This window comes from Pseudophryne corroboree, chromosome 2 (genome assembly GCF_028390025.1).
Source record: "Pseudophryne corroboree isolate aPseCor3 chromosome 2, aPseCor3.hap2, whole genome shotgun sequence".
Taxonomy (NCBI): domain Eukaryota; kingdom Metazoa; phylum Chordata; class Amphibia; order Anura; family Myobatrachidae; genus Pseudophryne; species Pseudophryne corroboree.
In genome coordinates this window covers 936,268,972-936,289,773 of record NC_086445.1, presented here as the reverse complement: position 1 = coordinate 936,289,773, position 20,802 = coordinate 936,268,972, and the positions used below count along the sequence as shown (strand labels likewise).

General features: G+C 46.6%; 1 protein-coding gene across 1 annotated transcript in view; it reads right to left on the bottom strand.

Moving 5' to 3' along the window:
* GABRR3 (gamma-aminobutyric acid type A receptor subunit rho3) overlaps nt 1–20,090 on the bottom strand; it is a 219,263-nt gene extending 199,173 nt beyond the window's left edge. Inside the window, exon 1 of the mRNA XM_063956275.1 lies at nt 19,921–20,090. Within this exon, the coding sequence (XP_063812345.1) occupies nt 19,921–20,090 (170 nt within the window). The remainder of the gene's footprint in view (nt 1–19,920) is intronic.
* Between the last annotated feature and the right edge of the window lie 712 nt (nt 20,091–20,802).

Sequence of the window (20,802 nt, the reverse complement as noted above, 5' to 3'; positions counted from 1 at the left end):
ACCTGTCTGAACATGGTGTGAGCCAGTGGCGTTTCTATAATGGGTGCAATGTGTGCGGTGCACACGGGCCCCTGGATCCTGGGGGTCCACACCGCACCCATATTTAATACTTACCTTTCCAGAGTGCAGCGTCGGATGCTGCAATCGTTGAAAAAATCACAGTCAAAATGGCCTCCGTGCATGCGCAGTAGTTAATTTGGTCTCCAGAACATGGTGAGCGCCATGTTTCCGGAGACCTGCACATGCGCAGTAGACTCCAGCAAATTCCACAGAATACTGTGCTTTGCAGAGGAGGGAGCCCACCCAGAGGTACACACAGGCCCCCTCCTCTATTGAAAGCCCCTTGTGTTAGCACCAGGGCCGTTTCTAGACAATTTGGCTCCCAGTGCGAGATTTCAAAATGCGCCCCCCCCCCCCCCATATAGCCGTAAAAAGAAAAAGCATGCACAAGGGTGTGTGGCCTGATTAAAATGGGTGTGGTCTCATTAAAGTGCGCGCAGCCTCATCTGATATCATCACACCCACAGCAGGGGAAAAAAAATAAAAATAAAAAAAGTCCCCTTTTTACACATTACAGCAGGCAAGTGTCCCCATATTACACAGCGTGACAGGCAGGTGTCCCCATTTTACACAGCGTGGCAGGCAGGTGTCCCCATTTTACAAAGTGCGGTAGGCAGGTATCCCCATTTTACACAGTACGGTAGGCAGGTATCCCCATTTTACACAGTACGGTAGGCAGGTATCCCCATTTTACACAGTGCGGCAGGCAGATATCACCATTTTACACAGTACGCAGGCAGGTGCCCCCATTTTACACAGTGCGGCAGGCAGGTATCCCCATTTTACACAGTGCGGCAGGCAGGTGTCCCCATTTTACACAGTCCGGCAGGCAGGTGTCCCCATTTTACACAGTCCGGCAGGCAGGTGTCCCCATTTTACACAGTGCGGCAGGCAGGTGTTCCCATTTTACACAGTGCGGCAGGCAGGTGTCCCCATTTTACACAGTGCGGCAGGCAACCCCATAGGCAGGTGTCCCCATTTTATACAGTGCGGCAGGCAACCCCATAGGCAGGTGTCCCCATTTTATACAGTGCGGCAGGCATCCCCATAGGCAGGTGTCCTCATTTTATACAGTGCGGCAGGCAACCCCATATGCAGGTGTCCCCATTTTTACAGTGCAGCAGGCAACCCCATATGCAGGTGTCCCCATTTTATACAGTGCGGCAGGCAACCCCATAGGCAGGTATCCCCATTTTATACAGTGCAGCAGGCAACCCCATATGCAGGTGTCCCCATTTTATACAGTGCGGCAGGCAACCCCATAGGCAGGTGTCCCCATTTTATACAGTGCAGCAGGCAACCCCATATGCAGGTATCCCCATTTTATACAGTGCAGCAGGCAACCCCATATGCAGGTGTCCCCATTTTATACAGTGCGGCAGGCAACCCCATATGCAGGTGTCCCCATTTTATACAGTGCAGCAGGCAACCCCATATGCAGGTGTCCCCATTTTATACAGTGCGGCAGGCAGGTATCCCCATAGGCAGGTGTCCCCATTTTACACAGTGCGGCAGGCAGGTTTCAAGTGAGGGGGAAGGAAGAGGGAGAAAGAGAGGATACTTACATCTTCCCGCTCTTCGGTCCCGCCGCCTCACGTCCATCGCGCCGGCCGCCTCCTCCTTCCATGCGTATCTCCTTATCTCCTCTCCCCGAGCGCTCCTGCTCGGGGGGCGGAGTTTCGCGGAATGACGCGTTTGCGTCGTGACGTCACGACGCAAACGCGTCATTCCGCGAAACTCCGCCCCCCCGAGAGGAGATAAGGAGTCACAAAGTGCCGCGGCGGGCGCCCCGTGCGGTTGCACGGCTCGCCCGCCGCTAGAAACGGCACTGGTTAGCACCATGTTCAAAGAGACCTGGGCATGTGAAGTTGACTCCGGTGCAATGCCAGAGTCTGTCTACTCTGCCGCTGCGCCGGTGAGAGGAGGGCACACAGAGAAAGCACATGGGCCCCCTTCTCTCTTAACCACTTGCCTGGCATGGTCTCATCAGATGCAACCATGCCTGCAAGTCCTTTATCTGACCTGGTCGCACAGGATGCGACCAATCAGATAGAGAGTGTTAGCAGCGGCAGGGAAGAGAAACTTCCCTCCGCTGCTGCTGTCAGAGGGACCGGATGCCTCCCTGCACTCTCCCCTTCTGATTCCCGTGCTGCCGGCAGGATCCCCCCCTCCAGCAGCTGCAGACAATGGCAGCCACTGGGGAATGTAAATTAACCCTCCCAAGCCACCCCCAGACCGCCCCTGTATACCTGGAGGCTGTCCCGGCTTTCAAAATGAAAGCCGCGATGGTCGCGATGTTCCTGATCAATGTTTGGATGTTTGAATAAATAAAAAAAAATCTTTTTTTGAACTAAAATCATTTAGGATAGGGTTAAATCCATGTTCTTCACCTAATTCACTCATAAAACCCCCAGACAATTTCAGAGCGGTTTTTGGTGAAATAAATAGTCAGTTAAGTGGTTACGAGACCCCTGCTTTGCATGTCTTATTTTATTTGTCTATTTATAAATTCAGACAAGGTATTGACTATGCTCAACTAGGCATGAGATAAAACTACATACAGTCAATATGGAAAGTAGGCTGATTCTCAATATGACTGAATAATATATTTATCGCCTTCTCATAGATCAGTGTTTTTCAACCACTGTGCCGTGGCACACTAATGTGCCCTGAGCAGTCTCCAGGTGTGCCGCCATAGAAGCACATCCAGGCCCGTCAGTGTTTTGCCGCTACTGAGGCCCTGGAAGGATCAATACTGGTGGGTTTAGTGTTTGCAGAGCCAGTTCTAATTTTAGGCCCTGGCAGTGATGGGCTCTTCTGGCTTTCTCAGATGTGGCTCAGGCGTTACCTATGGAGAAGCTGCGACATGACATCCTAGGACACGCAACTGCACCATGCATCACCATTATATTTGAATGTGCCTTGGCACAAATTAGTGATGTGCACCGGAAATTTTTCGGGTTTTGTGTTTTGTTTTGGATTCGGTTCCGAGGCCGTGTTTTGGATTCGTACGCGTTTTGGCAAAACCTCCCTGAAATTTTTTTGTCGGATTCGGGTGTGTTTTGGATTCGGGTGTTTTTTTTTACAAAAAACCCTCAAAAACAGCTTAAATCATAGAATTTGGGGGTCATTTTGATCCCATAGTATTATTAACCTCAATAACCATAATTTCCACTCATTTTCAGTCTATTCTGAACACCTCAGACCTCACAATATTATTTTTAGTCCTAAAATTTGCACCGAGGTCGCTGGATGACTAAGCTAAGCGACCCAAGTGGCCGACACAAACACCTTGCCCATCTAGGAGTGGCACTGCAGTGTCAGACAGGATGGCACTTCAAAAAAATAGTCCCCAAACAGCACATGATGCAAAGAAACAAAGAGGCACAATGAGGTAGCTGTGTGACTAAGCTAAGCGACCCAAGTGGCCGACACAAGCACCTGGCCCATCTAGGAGTGGCACTGCAGTGTCAGACAGGATGGCAGATTTACAAAATAGTCCCCAAACAGCACATGATGCAAAGAAAAAAAGAGGCGCAATGAGGTAGCTGTGTGACTAAGCTAAGCGACCCAAGTGGCCGACACAAACACCTGGCCCATCTAGGAGTGGCACTGCAGTGTCAGACAGGATGGCAGATTTAAAAAAATAGTCCCCAAACAGCACATGATGCAAAGAAAAAAAGAGGTGCACCAAGGTCGCTGGATGGCTAAGCTAAGCGACCCAAGTGGCCGACACAAACACCTGGCCCATCTAGGAGTGGCACTGGAGTATAAGACAGGATGGCAGATTTAAAAAATAGTCCCCAAACAGCACATGATGCAAAGAAAAAAAGAGGTGCACCAAGGTCGCTGGATGGCTAAGCGACACAAGTGGCTGACACAAACACCTGGCCCATCTAGGAGTGGCAAGAAAAAAATTAACCAAATGAATGGAAGATCGGGCGCTTATCGGTGCTGTGTTTCTAATGCTGCTGCTATAATATTTGGGGATAGTTACACCCCAACTACACATAAGAAAATTACAGGAAAAAGAATAGCAGCGCTGAATGAATTGTTGTAAGCAATTAATGATACGAAGGATTGAGTGATAAATTAATTATACAATTTAATAAAATTGTTTAAAATAATGACGGCCTTTAAGTAAAAATTGGATACACATCCATATGACAGTTAAAAAACAATTCATGTGGGTCAAATGAAATTGACTGCCTGGCACATTATCATCCGTTCCTGATGTAAAAACCTGGAAATTTAGCAGATGGAGACAGACTGACGACGCAGTCACACCAATGCACTTTACCCAAAACCGCTAGAGGTGTAGTCCCTTTAAGATCGTCACTGATGTTTTGGCTTCCAATCAGCCGGATTCAGGGTCCTCATTTGTGACGGTGTCCTCTTTATGAAGATGGGGTAGATGGTGCTCCTTAATCAGGAGATAGTTGTCTCGGTTGAACTGCAGATGGTAAAGTCCAGTGTCTGGTCCGGATATAGTGCGACAGTCAAAATTGGCGTAATAGTTGACCCAAGTAGCCTCCTCCTAACGCGATTGGAAGCCAAAACATCAGTGACGATCTTAAAGGGACTACACCTCTAGCGGTTTTGGGTAAAGTGCATTGGTGTGACTGCGTCGTCAGTCTGTCTCCATCTGCTAAATTTCCAGGTTTTTACATCAGGAACGGATGATAATGTGCCAGGCAGTCAATTTCATTTGACCCACATGAATTGTTTTTTAACTGTCATATGGATGTGTATCCAATTTTTACTTAAAGGCCGTCATTATTTTAAACAATTTTATTAAATTGTATAATTAATTTATCACTCAATCCTTCGTATCATTAATTGCTTACAACAATTCATTCAGCGCTGCTATTCTTTTTCCTGTAACCATCTAGGAGTGGCACTGCAGTGTCAGGCAGGATGGCAGATTTAAAAAATAGCCCCCAAACAGCACATGATGCAAAGAAAAATTAAAGAAAAAAGAGGTGCAAGATGGAATTGTCCTTGGGCCCTCCCACCCATCCTTATGTTGTATAAACAGGACATGCACACTTTAACAAACCCATCATTTCAGCGACAGGGTCTGCCACACGACTGTGACTGAAATGACTGGTTGGTTTGGGCCCCCACCAAAAAAGAAGCAATCAATCTCTCCTTGCACAAACTGGCTCTACAGAGGCAAGATGTCCACCTCCTCCTCATCGTCCGATTCCTCACCCCTTTCACTGTGTACATCCCCCTCCTCACATATTATTAATTTGTCCCCACTGGAATCCACCATATCAGGTCCCTGTGTACTTTCTGGAGGCAATTGCTGCTGGTGAATGTCTCCACGGAGGAATTGATTATAATTCATTTTGATGAACATCATCTTCTCCACATTTTCTGGAAGTAACCTCGTACGCCGATTGCTGACAAGGTGAGCGGCTGCACTAAACACTCTTTCGGAGTACACACTGGAGGGGGGGCAACTTAAGCAAACTAAAGCTAGTTTGTGCAAGGGCCTCCAAATTGCCTCTTTTTCCTGCCAGTATACGTACGGACTGTCTGACGTGCCTACTTGGATGCGGTCACTCATATAATCCTCCACCATTCTTTCAATGGTGACAGAATCAAATGCAGTGACAGTAGACGACATGTCAGTAATCGTTGGCAGGTCCTTCAGTCCGGACCAGATGTCAGCACTCGCTCCAGACTGCCCTGCATCACCGCCAGCCGGTGGGCTCGGAATTCTTAGCCTTTTCCTCGCAGCCCCAGTTGCGGGAGAATACGAAGGAGGAGCTTTTGACGGGTCACGTTCCGCTTAACTTGACAATTTTCTCACCTTTGAACCTCTGCAGACTTGTGTCTGCCGGAAAAAGAGATACAACGTAGGTTTTAAATCTAGGATCGAGCACGGTGGCCAAAATGTAGTGCTCTGGTTTCAACAGATTGACCACCCGTGAATCCTGGTTAAGCGAATTTAGGGCTCCATCCACAAGTCCCACATGCCTAGCGGAATCGCTCTGTTTTAGCTCCTCCTTCAATGGCTCCAGCTTCTGCTGCAAAAGCCTGATGAGGGGAATGACCTGACTCAGGCTGGCAGTGTCTGAACTGACTCCACGTGTGGCAAGTTCAAAGGGTTGCAGAACCTTGCACAACGTTGAAATCATTCTCCACTGCGCTTGAGTCAGGTGCATTCCCCCTCCTTTGCCTATATCGTAGGCAGATGTATAGGCTTGAATGGCCTTTTGCTGCTCCTCCATCCTCTGAAGCATATAGAGGGTTGAATTCCACCTCGTTACCACCTCTTGCTTCAGATGATGGCAGGGCAGTTTCAGGACTGTTTGCTGGTGCTCCAGTCTTCGGCACGCGGTGGCTGAATGCCGAAAGTGGCCCGCAATTCTTCGGGCCACCGACAGCATCTCTTGCACGCCCCTGTCGTTTTTTAAATAATTCTGCACCACCAAATTCAAGGTATGTGCAAAACATGGGACGTGCTGGAATTTGCCCAGATGTAATGCATGCACAATATTGGTGGCGTTGTCCGATGTCACAAATCCCCAGGAGAGTCCAATTGGGGTAAGCTATTCTGCGATGATGTTCCTCAGTTTCCGTAAGAGGTTGTCAGCTGTGTGCCTCTTATGGAAAGCAGTGATACAAAGCGTAGCCTGCCTAGGAACGAGTTGGCATTTGCGAGATGCTGCTACTGGTGCCGCCGCTGCTCTTCTTGCTGCGGGAGGCAATACATCTACCCAGTGGGCTGTCACAGTCATATAGTCCTGAGTCTGCCCTGCTCCACTTGTCCACATGTCCGTGGTTAAGTGGACATTGGGTACAACTGCATTTTTTAGGACACTGGTGACTCTTTTTCTGACGTCTGTGTACATTTTCGGTATCGCCTGCCTAGAGAAATGGAACCTAGATGGTATTTGGTACCGGGGACACAGTACCTCAATCAAGTCTCTAGTTCCCTGTGAATTAACGGTGGATACCGGAAACACGTTTCTCACCATCCAGGCTGCCAAGGCCTGAGTTATCCGCTTTGCAGCAGGATGACTGCTGTGATATTTCATCTTCCTCGCAAAGGACTGTTGGACAGTCAATTGCTTACTGGAAGTAGTACAAGTGGTCTTCCGACTTCCCCTTTGGGATGACGATCGACTCCCAGCAGCAACAACAGCAGCGCCAGCAGCAGTAGGCGTTACACTCAAGGATGCATCGGAGGAATCCCAGGCAGGAGAGGACTCGTCAGACTTGACAGTGACATGGCCTATCCTGTGTAAGGAGGAAATTGACACTGAGGGAGTTGGTGGTGTGGTTTGCAGGAGCTTGGTTACAAGAAGAAGGGATTTAGTGGTCAGTGGACTGCTTCTGCTGTCATCCAAAGTTTTTGAACTTGTCACTGACTTCTGATGAATGCGGTCCAGGTGACGTATAAGGGAGGATGTTCCTAGGTGGTTAACGTCCTTACCCCTACTTATTACAGCTTGACAAAGGCAACACACGGCTTGACACCAGTTGTCCGCATTTCTGTTGAAATAATTCCACACCGAAGAGGTGATTTTTTTTGTATTTTGACCAGGCATGTCAATGGCCATATTCGTCCCACGGACAACAGGTGTCTCCCCGGGTGCCTGACTTAAACAAACCACCTCACCATCAGAATCCTCCTTGTCAATTTCCTCCCCAGCGCCAGCAACACCCATATCCTCATCCTGGTGTACTTCAACAGTGACATCTTCAATTTGACTATCAGGAACTGGACTGCGGGTGCTCCTTCCAGCACTTGCAGGGGGCGTGCAAATGGTGGAACGCGCCACCTCTTCCCGTCCAGTGTTGGGAAGGTCAGGCATCGCAACCGACACAATTGGACTCTCCTTGGGGATTTGTGATTTAGAAGAACGCACAGTTCTTTGCTGTGCTTTTGCCATCTTAACTCTTTTAAGTTTTCTAGCAGGAGGATCAGTGCTTCCATCCTCAGGTGAAGCTGAACCACTAGCCTTGAACATAGGGTCATTTTACTGAGCTTTATTTTTTGGGATTTTATATGCTCTCTACTATGACATTGGGCATCGGCCTTGGCAGACGACGTTGATGGCATTTCATCGTCTCGGCCATGACTAGTGGTAGAAGCTTCAGCACAAGGTGGAAGTGGATCTTGATCTTTCCCTATTTTAACCTCCACATTTTTGTTCTCCATTTTTTAATGTGTGGAATTATATGCCAGTAATATATCAATAGCAATGGCCTACTACTATATATATTGCGCACAACTGAAATGCACCACAGGTATGGATGGATAGTATACTTGACGACACAGAGGTAGGTAGAGCAGTGGCCTACTGTACCGTACTGCTATATAGTATATACTGGTGGTCAGCAAACTGTGCAAAACTGAAATGCACCACAGGTATGGATGGATAGTATACTTGACGACACAGAGGTAGGTAGAGCAGTGGCCTACTGTACCGTACTGCTATATACAGGTTGAGTATCCCATATCCAAATATTCCGAAATACGGAATATTCCGAAATACAGACTTTTTTGAGTGAGAGTGAGATAGTGAAACCTTTGTTTTTTGGTGGCTCAATGTACACAAACTTTGTTTAATACACAAAGTTATTAAAAATATTGTATTAAATGACCTTCAGGCTGTGTGTATAAGGTGTATATAATACATAAATTAATTGTGTGAATGTACACACACTTTGTTTAATGCACAAAAGTTATAAAAAATATTGGCTAAAATTACCTTCAGGCTGTGTGTATAAGGTGTATATGAAACATAAATGCATTCTGTGCTTAGATTTAGGTCCCATCACCATGATATCTCATTATGGTATGCACTTATTCCAAAATACGAAAAAATCCCATATCCAAAATACCTCTGGTCCCAAGCATTTTGGAGAAGGGATACTCAACCTGTATTATATACTGGTGGACAGCAAACTGTGCAAAATTGAAATGCACCACAGGTATGGATGGATAGTATACTTGACGACACAGAGGTAGGTAGAGCAGTGGCCTTCTGTACCGTACTGCTATATAGTATATACTGGTGGTCAGCAAACTGTGCAAAACTGAAATGCACCACAGGTATGGATGGGATAGTATACTTGACGACACAGAGGTAGGTAGAGCAGTGGACTACTGTACCGTACTGCTATATATATATATAGTTATACTGGTGGTCAGCAAAATTCTGCACTGTCCTCCTACTATATACTACAATGCAGCACAGATATAGAGCGTTTTTCAGGCAGAGAACGTATAATACTGGTGGTCACTGGTCACTGGTCAGCAAATCTCTGCACTGTCCTCCTATAATATTGCTGGTCCCCAGTCCCCACAATAAAGCAATTAGCACACTGAGCACAGATATTTGCAGCACACTGAGCACAGTCAGATATGGAGCGTTTTTCAGGCCGAGAACGTAGATATTTGCACTTGCAGCACACTGAGCACAGATATTTGCAGCACACTGAGCACAGTCAGATATGGAGCGTTTTTCAGGCAGAGAACCTAGATATTTGCACTTGCAGCATACTGAGCACAGATATTTGCAGCATACTGAGCACAGATATTTGCAGCACAATTTGCAGCCCACTGAACATAGACACTGAGAGGACGCCAGCCACGTCCTCTCATGATCATCTCCAATGCACGAGTGAAAAATGGCGGCGACGCGCGGCTCCTTATATAGAATACGAATCTCGCGAGAATCCGACTGCGGGATGATGACGTTCGGGCGCGCTCGGGTTAACCGAGCAAGGCGGGGGGATCCGAGTTGCTCGGACCCGTGAAAAAAAAGGTGAAGTTCGGGCGGGTTCGGATCCCGAGGATCCGAACCCGCTCATCACTAATTTAAATCTTGTTCAGTGTGCCGCGAGTTGTAAAAGGTTGAAAATCTCTGTCATAGATTATACCTTCCATAGCTCTAGGGCACAGGTCAGTGCTCACAGGGCCTAATTCAGAGTTGTTCGCAGCAGCAAATATGTTAGCAGTTTGGCAAAACCATGGGGGTAATTCTGAGTTGATCGCAGCAGGAAATTTTTTAGCAGTTGGGCAAAACCATGTGCACTGCAGGGGGGGCAGATATACCATGTGCAGAGAGAGTTAAATTTGGGTGTGGTGAGTTCAATCTGCAATCTAAATTGCAGTGTAAAAATAAAGCAGACAGTATTTACCCTGCACAGAAACAAAATAACCCACCCAAATCTAACTCTCTCTGCACATGTTATATCTGCCCCCCCTGCAGTGCACATGGTTTTGCCCAACTGCTAAAAAATTTCCTGCTGCGATCAACTCAGAATTACCCCCCATGTGCACTGCAGGGGAGGGGGGGGGGGGGGCAGATATAACATATGCAGAGAGAGTTAGATTTGGGTGGGGTGTGTTCAAACTGAAATCTAAATTGCAGTGTAAAGATAAAGCAGCCAGTATTTACCCTGCACAGAAACAATATAACCTACCCAAATCTAACTCTCTCTGCACATGTTATATCTGCCACACCTGCAGTGCACATGGGGGGTAATTCCAAGTTGATCGCAGCAGGAAATTTTTTAGCAGTTGGGCAAAACCATGTGCACTGCAGGGGAGGCAGATATAACATGTGCAGAGAGAGATAGATTTGGGTGTGGTGAGTTCAATCTGCAATCTAAATTGCAGTGTAAAAATAAAGCAGCCAGTATTTACCCTGCACAGAAACAAAATAACCCACCCAAATCTAACTCGCTCTGCAAATGTTATATCTGCTCCCCCTGCAGTGCACATGGTTTTGCCCAACTGCTAAAAAATTTCCTGCTGCGATCAACTTGGAATTACCCCCATGGTTTTGCCCAACTGCTAACAAATTTGCTGCTGCAACTCTGAATTACCCCCACAGAGGACTAAAAGAGATGATGTGGATGAAAGCGGTCATCATATAGAGACATTGGGTTACAAAGCTCACTCCACCATTGCATTCACTGCCAACCTTTCACCTGGCCACACTGTAAATGTGTGTTGCTGGGAGGAGGCATTATTCATAGGAAAATATCTATATGGCCAGTGTCGGAATGGGGCAAGGAGGGACCACCAGGGTAATGCAGTAGTAGGGACCCATGCTTAGGAGTTTTGGCTAATCATTAGCGAGTGCATGGTTTGGGCCCCTTGATAAATACATATAGTAAATACTGCTAGTGCATGATGTTAATAATAGCAATGCTTTGTAGTGAATACACCATAGCACTTTTCAGTACTATAGACATATGTATAAGTCAAGTGCATGGTCTGGAACTTGATCCCTAGAGGAGAAGGTTGGCCCACCAGCAGTTGGGGCCCACCGGGGCTTTCCCCTGAACCCCTGTGGGCCAGTTTGACCCAGTTCGACCCAGTTTATGAATAAACACCCCATGTGCCAATGGTAATTATACATTCTACTATATTATATTACTTTGATTGCATTCCCTCTCCCCATTATGTCTCCTAATCACACACCACGTTCTCATTTCCCTGCTCCTTCCTTCCAATGGACATATGGGCCCTCATTCCGAGTTGTTTGCTCACTAGCTGCTTTTAGCAGCAGTGCAAACGCTAAGCCGCCGCCCACAGGGAGTGTATCTTAGCTTAGCAGAAGTGCGAACGAAAGGATCGCAGATCTGCTACAAAAAAAGATCAACCAGCCACGCCTACGTTTCCCCAGCCACTCCTGCGTTTTTATCCGACACGCCTGCGTTTTTTCACACACTCCCCGAAAACGGTCAGTTACCACCCAGAAACACCCACTTCCTGTCAATCACTCTGCGGCCAGCAGTGCGACTGAAAAGCGTTGCTAGACCTTGTTTGAAACTACATTGGCTATTGTGAAAGTACGTCGCGCGTGCGCAGTGCGCCCCATACGCATGTGCAGAAATGCAGATTTTTAGCCTGATCGCTGCTCTGCGAACAACGGCAGCTAGCGATCAACTCGGAATGACCCCCATGATGTATACTTGTATGTTTATCTCCTCTTGAAGCGTAAATGACTTGTACTATCTTATTGAAAGGTAGTCTTTATTCAAATGTTATTTCCTTGCAGAATAACTGTTTTACAATTATTTATAACAATTTGTCCACTGAGTGGCGCTGTTCTCTTGGTGTTTGTGGCTGAAATGCATTCACGACTACACCATTTAAAGCAGTAATGTGATTCCCACACATACACAAATATGTAATATAATAAATATATATATATTAGAGATGAGCGCCTGAAATTTTTCGGGTTTTGTGTTTTGGTTTTGGGTTCGGTTCCGCGGCCGTGTTTTGGGTTCGAACGCGTTTTGGCAAAACCTCACCGAATTTTTTTTGTCGGATTCGGGTGTGTTTTGGATTCGGGTGTTTTTTTCAAAAAACACTAAAAAACAGCTTAAATCATAGAATTTGGGGGTCATTTTGATCCCAAAGTATTATTAACCTCAAAAACCATAATTTACACTCATTTTCAGTCTATTCTGAATACCTCACACCTCACAATATTATTTTTAGTCCTAAAATTTGCACCGAGGTCGCTGTGTGAGTAAGATAAGCGACCCTAGTGGCCGACACAAACACCGGGCCCATCTAGGAGTGGCACTGCAGCGTCACGCAGGATGTCCCTTCCAAAAAACCCTCCCCAAACAGCACATGACGCAAAGAAAAAAAGAGGCGCAATGAGGTAGCTGTGTGAGTAAGATTAGCGACCCTAGTGGCCGACACAAACACCGGGCCCATCTAGGAGTGGCACTGCAGTGTCACGCAGGATGGCCCTTCCAAAAAACCCTCCCCAAACAGCACATGACGCAAAGAAAAAAAGAGGCGCAATGAGGTAGCTGTGTGAGTAAGATTAGCGACCCTAGTGGCCGACACAAACACCGGGCCCATCTAGGAGTGGCACTGCAGTGTCACGCAGGATGTCCCTTCCAAAAAACCCTCCCCAAACAGCACATGACGCAAAGAAAAAAAGAGGCGCAATGAGGTAGCTGTGTGAGTAAGATTAGCGACCCTAGTGGCCGACACAAACACCGGGCCCATCTAGGAGTGGCACTGCAGTGTCACGCAGGATGTCCCTTCCAAAAAACCCTCCCCAAACAGCACATGACGCAAAGAAAAAAAGAGGCGCAATGAGGTAGCTGTGTGAGTAAGATTAGCGACCCTAGTGGCCGACACAAACACCGGGCCCATTTAGGAGTGGCACTGCAGTGTCACGCAGGATGTCCCTTCCAAAAAACCCTCCCCAATCAGCACATGATGCAAAGAAAAAGAAAAGAAAAAAGAGGTGCAAGATGGAATTGTCCTTGGGCCCTCCCACCCACCCTTATGTTGTATAAACAAAACAGGACATGCACACTTTAACCAACCCATCATTTCAGTGACAGGGTCTGCCACACGACTGTGACTGATATGACGGGTTGGTTTGGACCCCCCCCCCAAAAAAGAAGCAATTAATCTCTCCTTGCACAAACTGGCTCTACAGAGGCAAGATGTCCACCTCATCATCACCCTCCGATATATCACCGTGTACATCCCCCTCCTCACAGATTATCAATTCGTCCCCACTGGAATCCACCATCTCAGCTCCCTGTGTACTTTGTGGAGGCAATTGCTGCTGGTCAATGTCTCCGCGGAGGAATTGATTATAATTCATTTTAATGAACATCATCTTCTCCACATTTTCTGGATGTAACCTCGTACGCCGATTGCTGACAAGGTGAGCGGCGGCACTAAACACTCTTTCGGAGTACACACTTGTGGGAGGGCAACTTAGGTAGAATAAAGCCAGTTTGTGCAAGGGCCTCCAAATTGCCTCTTTTTCCTGCCAGTATAAGTACGGACTGTGTGACGTGCCTACTTGGATGCGGTCACTCATATAATCCTCCACCATTCTATCAATGTTGAGAGAATCATATGCAGTGACAGTAGACGACATGTCCGTAATCGTTGTCAGGTCCTTCAGTCCGGACCAGATGTCAGCATCAGCAGTCGCTCCAGACTGCCCTGCATCACCGCCAGCGGGTGGGCTCGGAATTCTGAGCCTTTTCCTCGCACCCCCAGTTGCGGGAGAATGTGAAGGAGGAGATGTTGACAGGTCGCGTTCCGCTTGACTTGACAATTTTGTCACCAGCAGGTCTTTCAACCCCAGCAGACTTGTGTCTGCCGGAAAGAGAGATCCAAGGTAGGCTTTAAATCTAGGATCGAGCACGGTGGCCAAAATGTAGTGCTCTGATTTCAACAGATTGACCACCCGTGAATCCTTGTTAAGCGAATTAAGGGCTCCATCCACAAGTCCCACATGCCTAGCGGAATCGCTCCGTGTTAGCTCCTCCTTCAATGTCTCCAGCTTCTTCTGCAAAAGCCTGATGAGGGGAATGACCTGACTCAGGCTGGCAGTGTCTGAACTGACTTCACGTGTGGCAAGTTCAAAGGGCATCAGAACCTTGCACAACGTTGAAATCATTCTCCACTGCGCTTGAGACAGGTGCATTCCACCTACTATATCGTGCTCAATTGTATAGGCTTGAATGGCCTTTTGCTGCTCCTCCAACCTCTGAAGCATATAGAGGGTTGAATTCCACCTCGTTACCACTTCTTGCTTCAGATGATGGCAGGGCAGGTTCAGTAGTTTTTGGTGGTGCTCCAGTCTTCTGTACGTGGTGCCTGTACACCGAAAGTGTCCCGCAATTCTTCTGGCCACCGACAGCATCTCTTGCACGCCCCTGTCGTTTTTTAAAAAATTCTGCACCACCAAATTCAAGGTATGTGCAAAACATGGGACGTGCTGGAATTTGCCCATATTTAATGCACACACAATATTGCTGGCGTTGTTCGATGCCACAAATCCACAGGAGAGTCCAATTGGGGTAAGCCATTCCGCGATGATCTTCCTCAGTTGCCGTAAGAGGTTTTCAGCTGTGTGCGTATTCTGGAAAGCGGTGATACAAAGCGTAGCCTGCCTAGGAAAGAGTTGGCGTTTGCGAGATGCTGCTACTGGTGCCGCCGCTGCTGTTCTTGCGGCGGGAGTCCATACATCTACCCAGTGGGCTGTCACAGTCATATAGTCCTGACCCTGCCCTGCTCCACTTGTCCACATGTCCGTGGTTAAGTGGATATTGGGTACAACTGCATTTTTTAGGACACTGGTGAGTCTTTTTCTGACGTCCGTGTACATTCTCGGTATCGCCTGCCTAGAGAAGTGGAACCTAGATGGTATTTGGTAACGGGGGCACACTGCCTCAATAAATTGTCTAGTTCCCTGTGAACTAACGGCGGATACCGGACGCACGTCTAACACCAACATAGTTGTCAAGGCCTCAGTTATCCGCTTTGCAGCAGGATGACTGCTGTGATATTTCATCTTCCTCGCAAAGGACTGTTGAACAGTCAATTGCTTACTGGAAGTAGTACAAGTGGGCTTACGACTTCCCCTCTGGGATGACCATCGACTCCCAGCAGCAACAACAGCAGCGCCAGCAGCAGTAGGCGTTACACGCAAGGATGCATCGGAGGAATCCCAGGCAGGAGAGGAATCGTCAGAATTGCCAGTGACATGGCCTGCAGGACTATTGGCATTCCTGGGGAAGGAGGAAATTGACACTGAGGGAGTTGGTGGGGTGGTTTGCGTGAGCTTGGTTACAAGAGGAAGGGATTTACTGGTCAGTGGACTGCTTCCGCTGTCACCCAAAGTTTTTGAACTTGTCACTGACTTATTATGAATGCGCTGCAGGTGACGTATAAGGGAGGATGTTCCGAGGTGGTTAACGTCCTTACCCCTACTTATTACAGCTTGACAAAGGGAACACACGGCTTGACACCTGTTGTCCGCATTTCTGTTGAAATACCTCCACACCGAAGAGCTGATTTTTTTGGTATTTTCACCTGGCATGTCAACGGCCATATTCCTCCCACGGACAACAGGTGTCTCCCCGGGTGCCTGACTTAAACAAACCACCTCACCATCAGAATCCTCCTGGTCAATTTCCTCCCCAGCGCCAGCAACACCCATATCCTCCTCATCCTGGTGTACTTCAACACTGACATCTTCAATCTGACTATCAGGAACTGGACTGCGGGTGCTCCTTCCAGCACTTGCAGGGGGCGTGCAAATGGTGGAAGGCGCATGCTCTTCACGTCCAGTGTTGGGAAGGTCAGGCATCGCAACCGACACAATTGGACTCTCCTTGTGGATTTGGGATTTCGAAGAATGCACAGTTCTTTGCTGTGCTGCTTTTGCCAGCTTGAGTCTTTTCATTTTTCTAGCGAGAGGCTGAGTGCTTCCATCCTCATGTGAAGCTGAACCACTAGCCATGAACATAGGCCAGGGCCTCAGCCGTTCCTTGCCACTCCGTGTCGTAAATGGCATATTGGCAAGTTTACGCTTCTCCTCCGACAATTTTATTTTAGGTTTTGGAGTCCTTTTTTTTCTGATATTTGGTGTTTTGGATTTGACATGCTCTGTACTATGACATTGGGCATCGGCCTTGGCAGACGACGTTGCTGGCATTTCATCGTCTCGGCCATGACTAGTGGCAGCAGCTTCAGCACGAGGTGGAAGTGGATCTTGATCTTTCCCTAATTTTGGAACCTCAACATTTTTGTTCTCCATATTTTAATAGGCACAACTAAAAGGCACCCCAGGTAAACAATGGAGATGGATACTAGTATACAATTATGGACTGCCTGCCGAGTGCAGACACAGAGGTAGCCACAGCCGTGAACTACCGTACTGTACTGTGTCTGCTGCTAATATAGACTGGTTGATAAAGAGATGTCTATGTAACTATGTATGTATAAAGAAGAAAGAAAAAAAAACCACGGTTAGGTGGTATACAATTATGGACGGACTGCCTGCCGAGTGCAGACACAGAGGTAGCCACAGCCGTGAACTACCGTACTGTACTGTGTCTGCTGCTAATATAGACTGGTTGATAAAGAGATGTCTATGTAACTATGTATGTATAAAGAAGAAAGAAAAAAAAACCACGGTTAGGTGGTATACAATTATGGACAGACTGCCTGCCGAGTGCAGACACAGAGGTAGCCACAGCCGTGAACTACCGTACTGTACTGTGTCTGCTGCTAATATAGACTGGTTGATAAAGAGATGTCTATGTAACTATGTATGTATAAAGAAGAAAGAAAAAAAAACCACGGTTAGGTGGTATACAATTATGGACGGACTGCCTGCCGAGTGCAGACACAGAGGTAGCCACAGCCGTGAACTACCGTACTGTACTGTGTCTGCTGCTAATATAGACTGGTTGATAAAGAGATGTCTATGTAACTATGTATGTATAAAGAAGAAAGAAAAAAAAACCACGGTTAGGTGGTATACAATTATGGACGGACTGCCTGCCGAGTGCAGACACAGAGGTAGCCACAGCCGTGAACTACCGTACTGTACTGTGTCTGCTGCTAATATAGACTGGTTGATAAAGAGATGTCTATGTAACTATGTATGTATAAAGAAGAAAGAAAAAAAAACCACGGTTAGGTGGTATACAATTATGGACGGACTGCCTGCCGAGTGCAGACACAGAGGTAGCCACAGCCGTGAACTACCGTACTGTACTGTGTCTGCTGCTAATATAGACTGGTTGATAAAGAGATGTCTATGTAACTATGTATGTATAAAGAAGAAAGAAAAAAAAACCACGGTTAGGTGGTATACAATTATGGACGGACTGCCTGCCGAGTGCAGACACAGAGGTAGCCACAGCCGTGAACTACCGTACTGTACTGTGTCTGCTGCTAATATAGACTGGTTGATAAAGAGATGTCGTAGTAGTATGTATGTATAAAGAAGAAAAAAAAACCACGGTTAGGTGGTATACAATTATGGACGGACTGCCTGCCGAGTGCAGACACAGAGGTAGCCACAGCCGTGAACTACCGTACTGTGTCTGCTGCGACTGGATGATAAATGATATAAAAAATATATATATATCACTACTGCAGCCGGACAGGTATATATTATATATTATATAATGACGGACCTGCTGGACACTGTCTGTCAGCAGAATGAGTTTTATTTTTATAGAATAAAAAAAACAACAACACACAAGTGAAGTCACACGACGAGTGTTTAACTTTTTCAGGCAATCACAATATAAGTATACTACTAACTATACTGGTGGTCAGTGTGGTCAGGTCACTGGTCAGTCACACTGGCAGTGGCACTCCTGCAGCAAAAGTGTGCACTGTTTAATTTTAATATAATATTATGTACTCCTGGCTCCTGCTATAACCTATAACTGGCACTGCAGTGCTCCCCAGTCTCCCCCACAATTATAAGCTGTGTGAGCTGAGCAGTCAGACAGATATATAATATATATAGATGATGCAGCACACTGGGCTGAGCCTGAGCAGTGCACACAGATATGGTATGTGACTGAGTCACTGTGTGTATCGCTTTTTTCAGGCAGAGAACGGATATATTAAATAAACTGCACTGTCTGGTGGTCACTCACTATATAATATTATGTACTCCTGGCTCCTGCTATAACCTATAACTGGCACTGCAGTGCTCCCCAGTCTCCCCCACAATTATAAGCTGTGTGAGCTGAGCAGTCAGACAGATATATAATATATATAGATGATGCAGCACACTGGGCTGAGCCTGAGCAGTGCACACAGATATGGTATGTGACTGAGTCACTGTGTGTATCGCTTTTTTCAGGCAGAGAACGGATATATTAAATAAACTGCACTGTCTGGTGGTCACTCACTAGTAAACTCTCTGCACTCTCTACACTTCTACAGTACTCCTCCTAGTCCTAAACTCCAGTAAATCTCTCTCTCTTATAATCTAAATGGAGAGGACGCCAGCCACGTCCTCTCCCTATCAATCTCAATGCACGTGTGAAAATGGCGGCGACGCGCGGCTCCTTATATAGAATCCGAGTCTCGCGAGAATCCGACAGCGTCATGATGACGTTCGGGCGCGCTCGGGTTAACCGAGCAAGGCGGGAGGATCCGAGTCTGCTCGGACCCGTGAAAAAAACCATGAAGTTCGGGCGGGTTCGGATTCAGAGAAACCGAACCCGCTCATCTCTAATATATATATAAAGTGAATATAACAATTGCTTATAAGGTTTGTACAATCCCCATAATTGTTTGTGTATTTGGTCACATCCTTTCACAGGTCAAATAAAATCACCTATGAAGATAAAGAAGATCAATACTCAAACTACGTCCACTAATAATAGCAATCTAAATAAAGGGACACCATAAACTTTTATACCTGCTGTGCATAGAAAAAATTCTCCCTCCTTTTTCAAAACGTTGCAAATATTTTTAGCCCCAATCAGCTATCAAACGTTTACATATCTAGCTGTGAATCTTATTAGTAGCACTTTTATAAAAGGCAAATTATCAGGTTTGGTAGCTCATTAAGCTGCTATTGATGACATGGAAAATCCATTTTTAATGCCTCATACTGATACTGTAGGACATTTCTTTAATGTTAGAGCAGTGTTTCCTAGATCCAGTCCTCTGGACACACTAACAGTCCCTGTTTTCCAGGTCTCCTCACGGAATCAAAACTCAAATAATTAGTAGCACCTGTGGATCTTATAAAATGTGTCAGTCAGCAATCAATACACCCGTGCTCCAGAAAGGAGAAAGTGAAAACATGCACTGTCCTGAGTACTAGATTTTAGAAGCACTGCACTAGAGAAGTGGTTCTCAGCTCCAGCCCTCTAGGTCATGTTTTCAGGAATTTTATCTGTGGAAACAGGTGGGATAGTTACTGACCCAACAAAACGGATTAATCCACCTGTGCATTATTAAGGAAATCCAGAAAACGTGGCCAGTTGGGTACCTGAGGACTGGAATTGAGAACCACTGCATTAGAGGATCCCCCAAAACATGACCAGAAAAACTCTCACCTGGTGTTCTTCCGGCTGTCTCTCATGGGCACTGGGTGAATCTCCGCTTCCTTGGGGTGGTGTTGGTGATGATGATGGTGATGCTCATTCTGTCTTTGCGGATGGAAGCCATTGAGGACAGCTCCTGGCCACAGACTCGACAGTAGAAGCAATTTAATAAGAAGAACCATCTCTTCCGGAGCACGCAGTCTTCTAGTCCCCGATTTCTCACATAACTACCTTTGCCTTATCCCTGGAGGTCTGTTACTATCCCATTCTCACGTGAAGCATTTTCCGGGGCCGCTTATCCTATTTATCCAGCTTAATATGACACAAAACTATCCAGGCTTTTTCCCCTGACACATTTACAGGGACACATCCTCTGGTCGCCTTACCAGGACTTCCTAATTGCAGTGAGGTAACCCAGACAAGAAAACTGATTGTCAGGTCATTGGGGCATCATCCGGCCCAGTTTCTTCCTTCAGCGGACCTACATAAGCTCAACGCAGAGCTTACCACCCACACAATACATTCTAAAACACACTCCAGCATCAAAAATAGTGATGTCAGCATTTAATCTCCTTAATCCTACACACACCATTAAAAAAAAAAAAAAAAAGACTTCAATACACTAGAAAAGCTGGTCTTATTTTGTAGAGGTCATGGGATTTAATCTCTGCTATCCATCTTGAGACTAATTTTTCAAATGAGTTCTATTGCTGAAAATAGATATGGAACAGTGCGGAGTGGCACCAGTGTGTGCCATTGCATTAGGTCATATGCTGCTGTGCACAGGAGTGTGCCGTGTAAACAACTGCTTGCAAAGCCGGTAATCAATACGGCTTTATTGGCTTTACGAAATTGCCCAATTAACCGACTGCTTAGTGGAATGGCTTGAAGTGA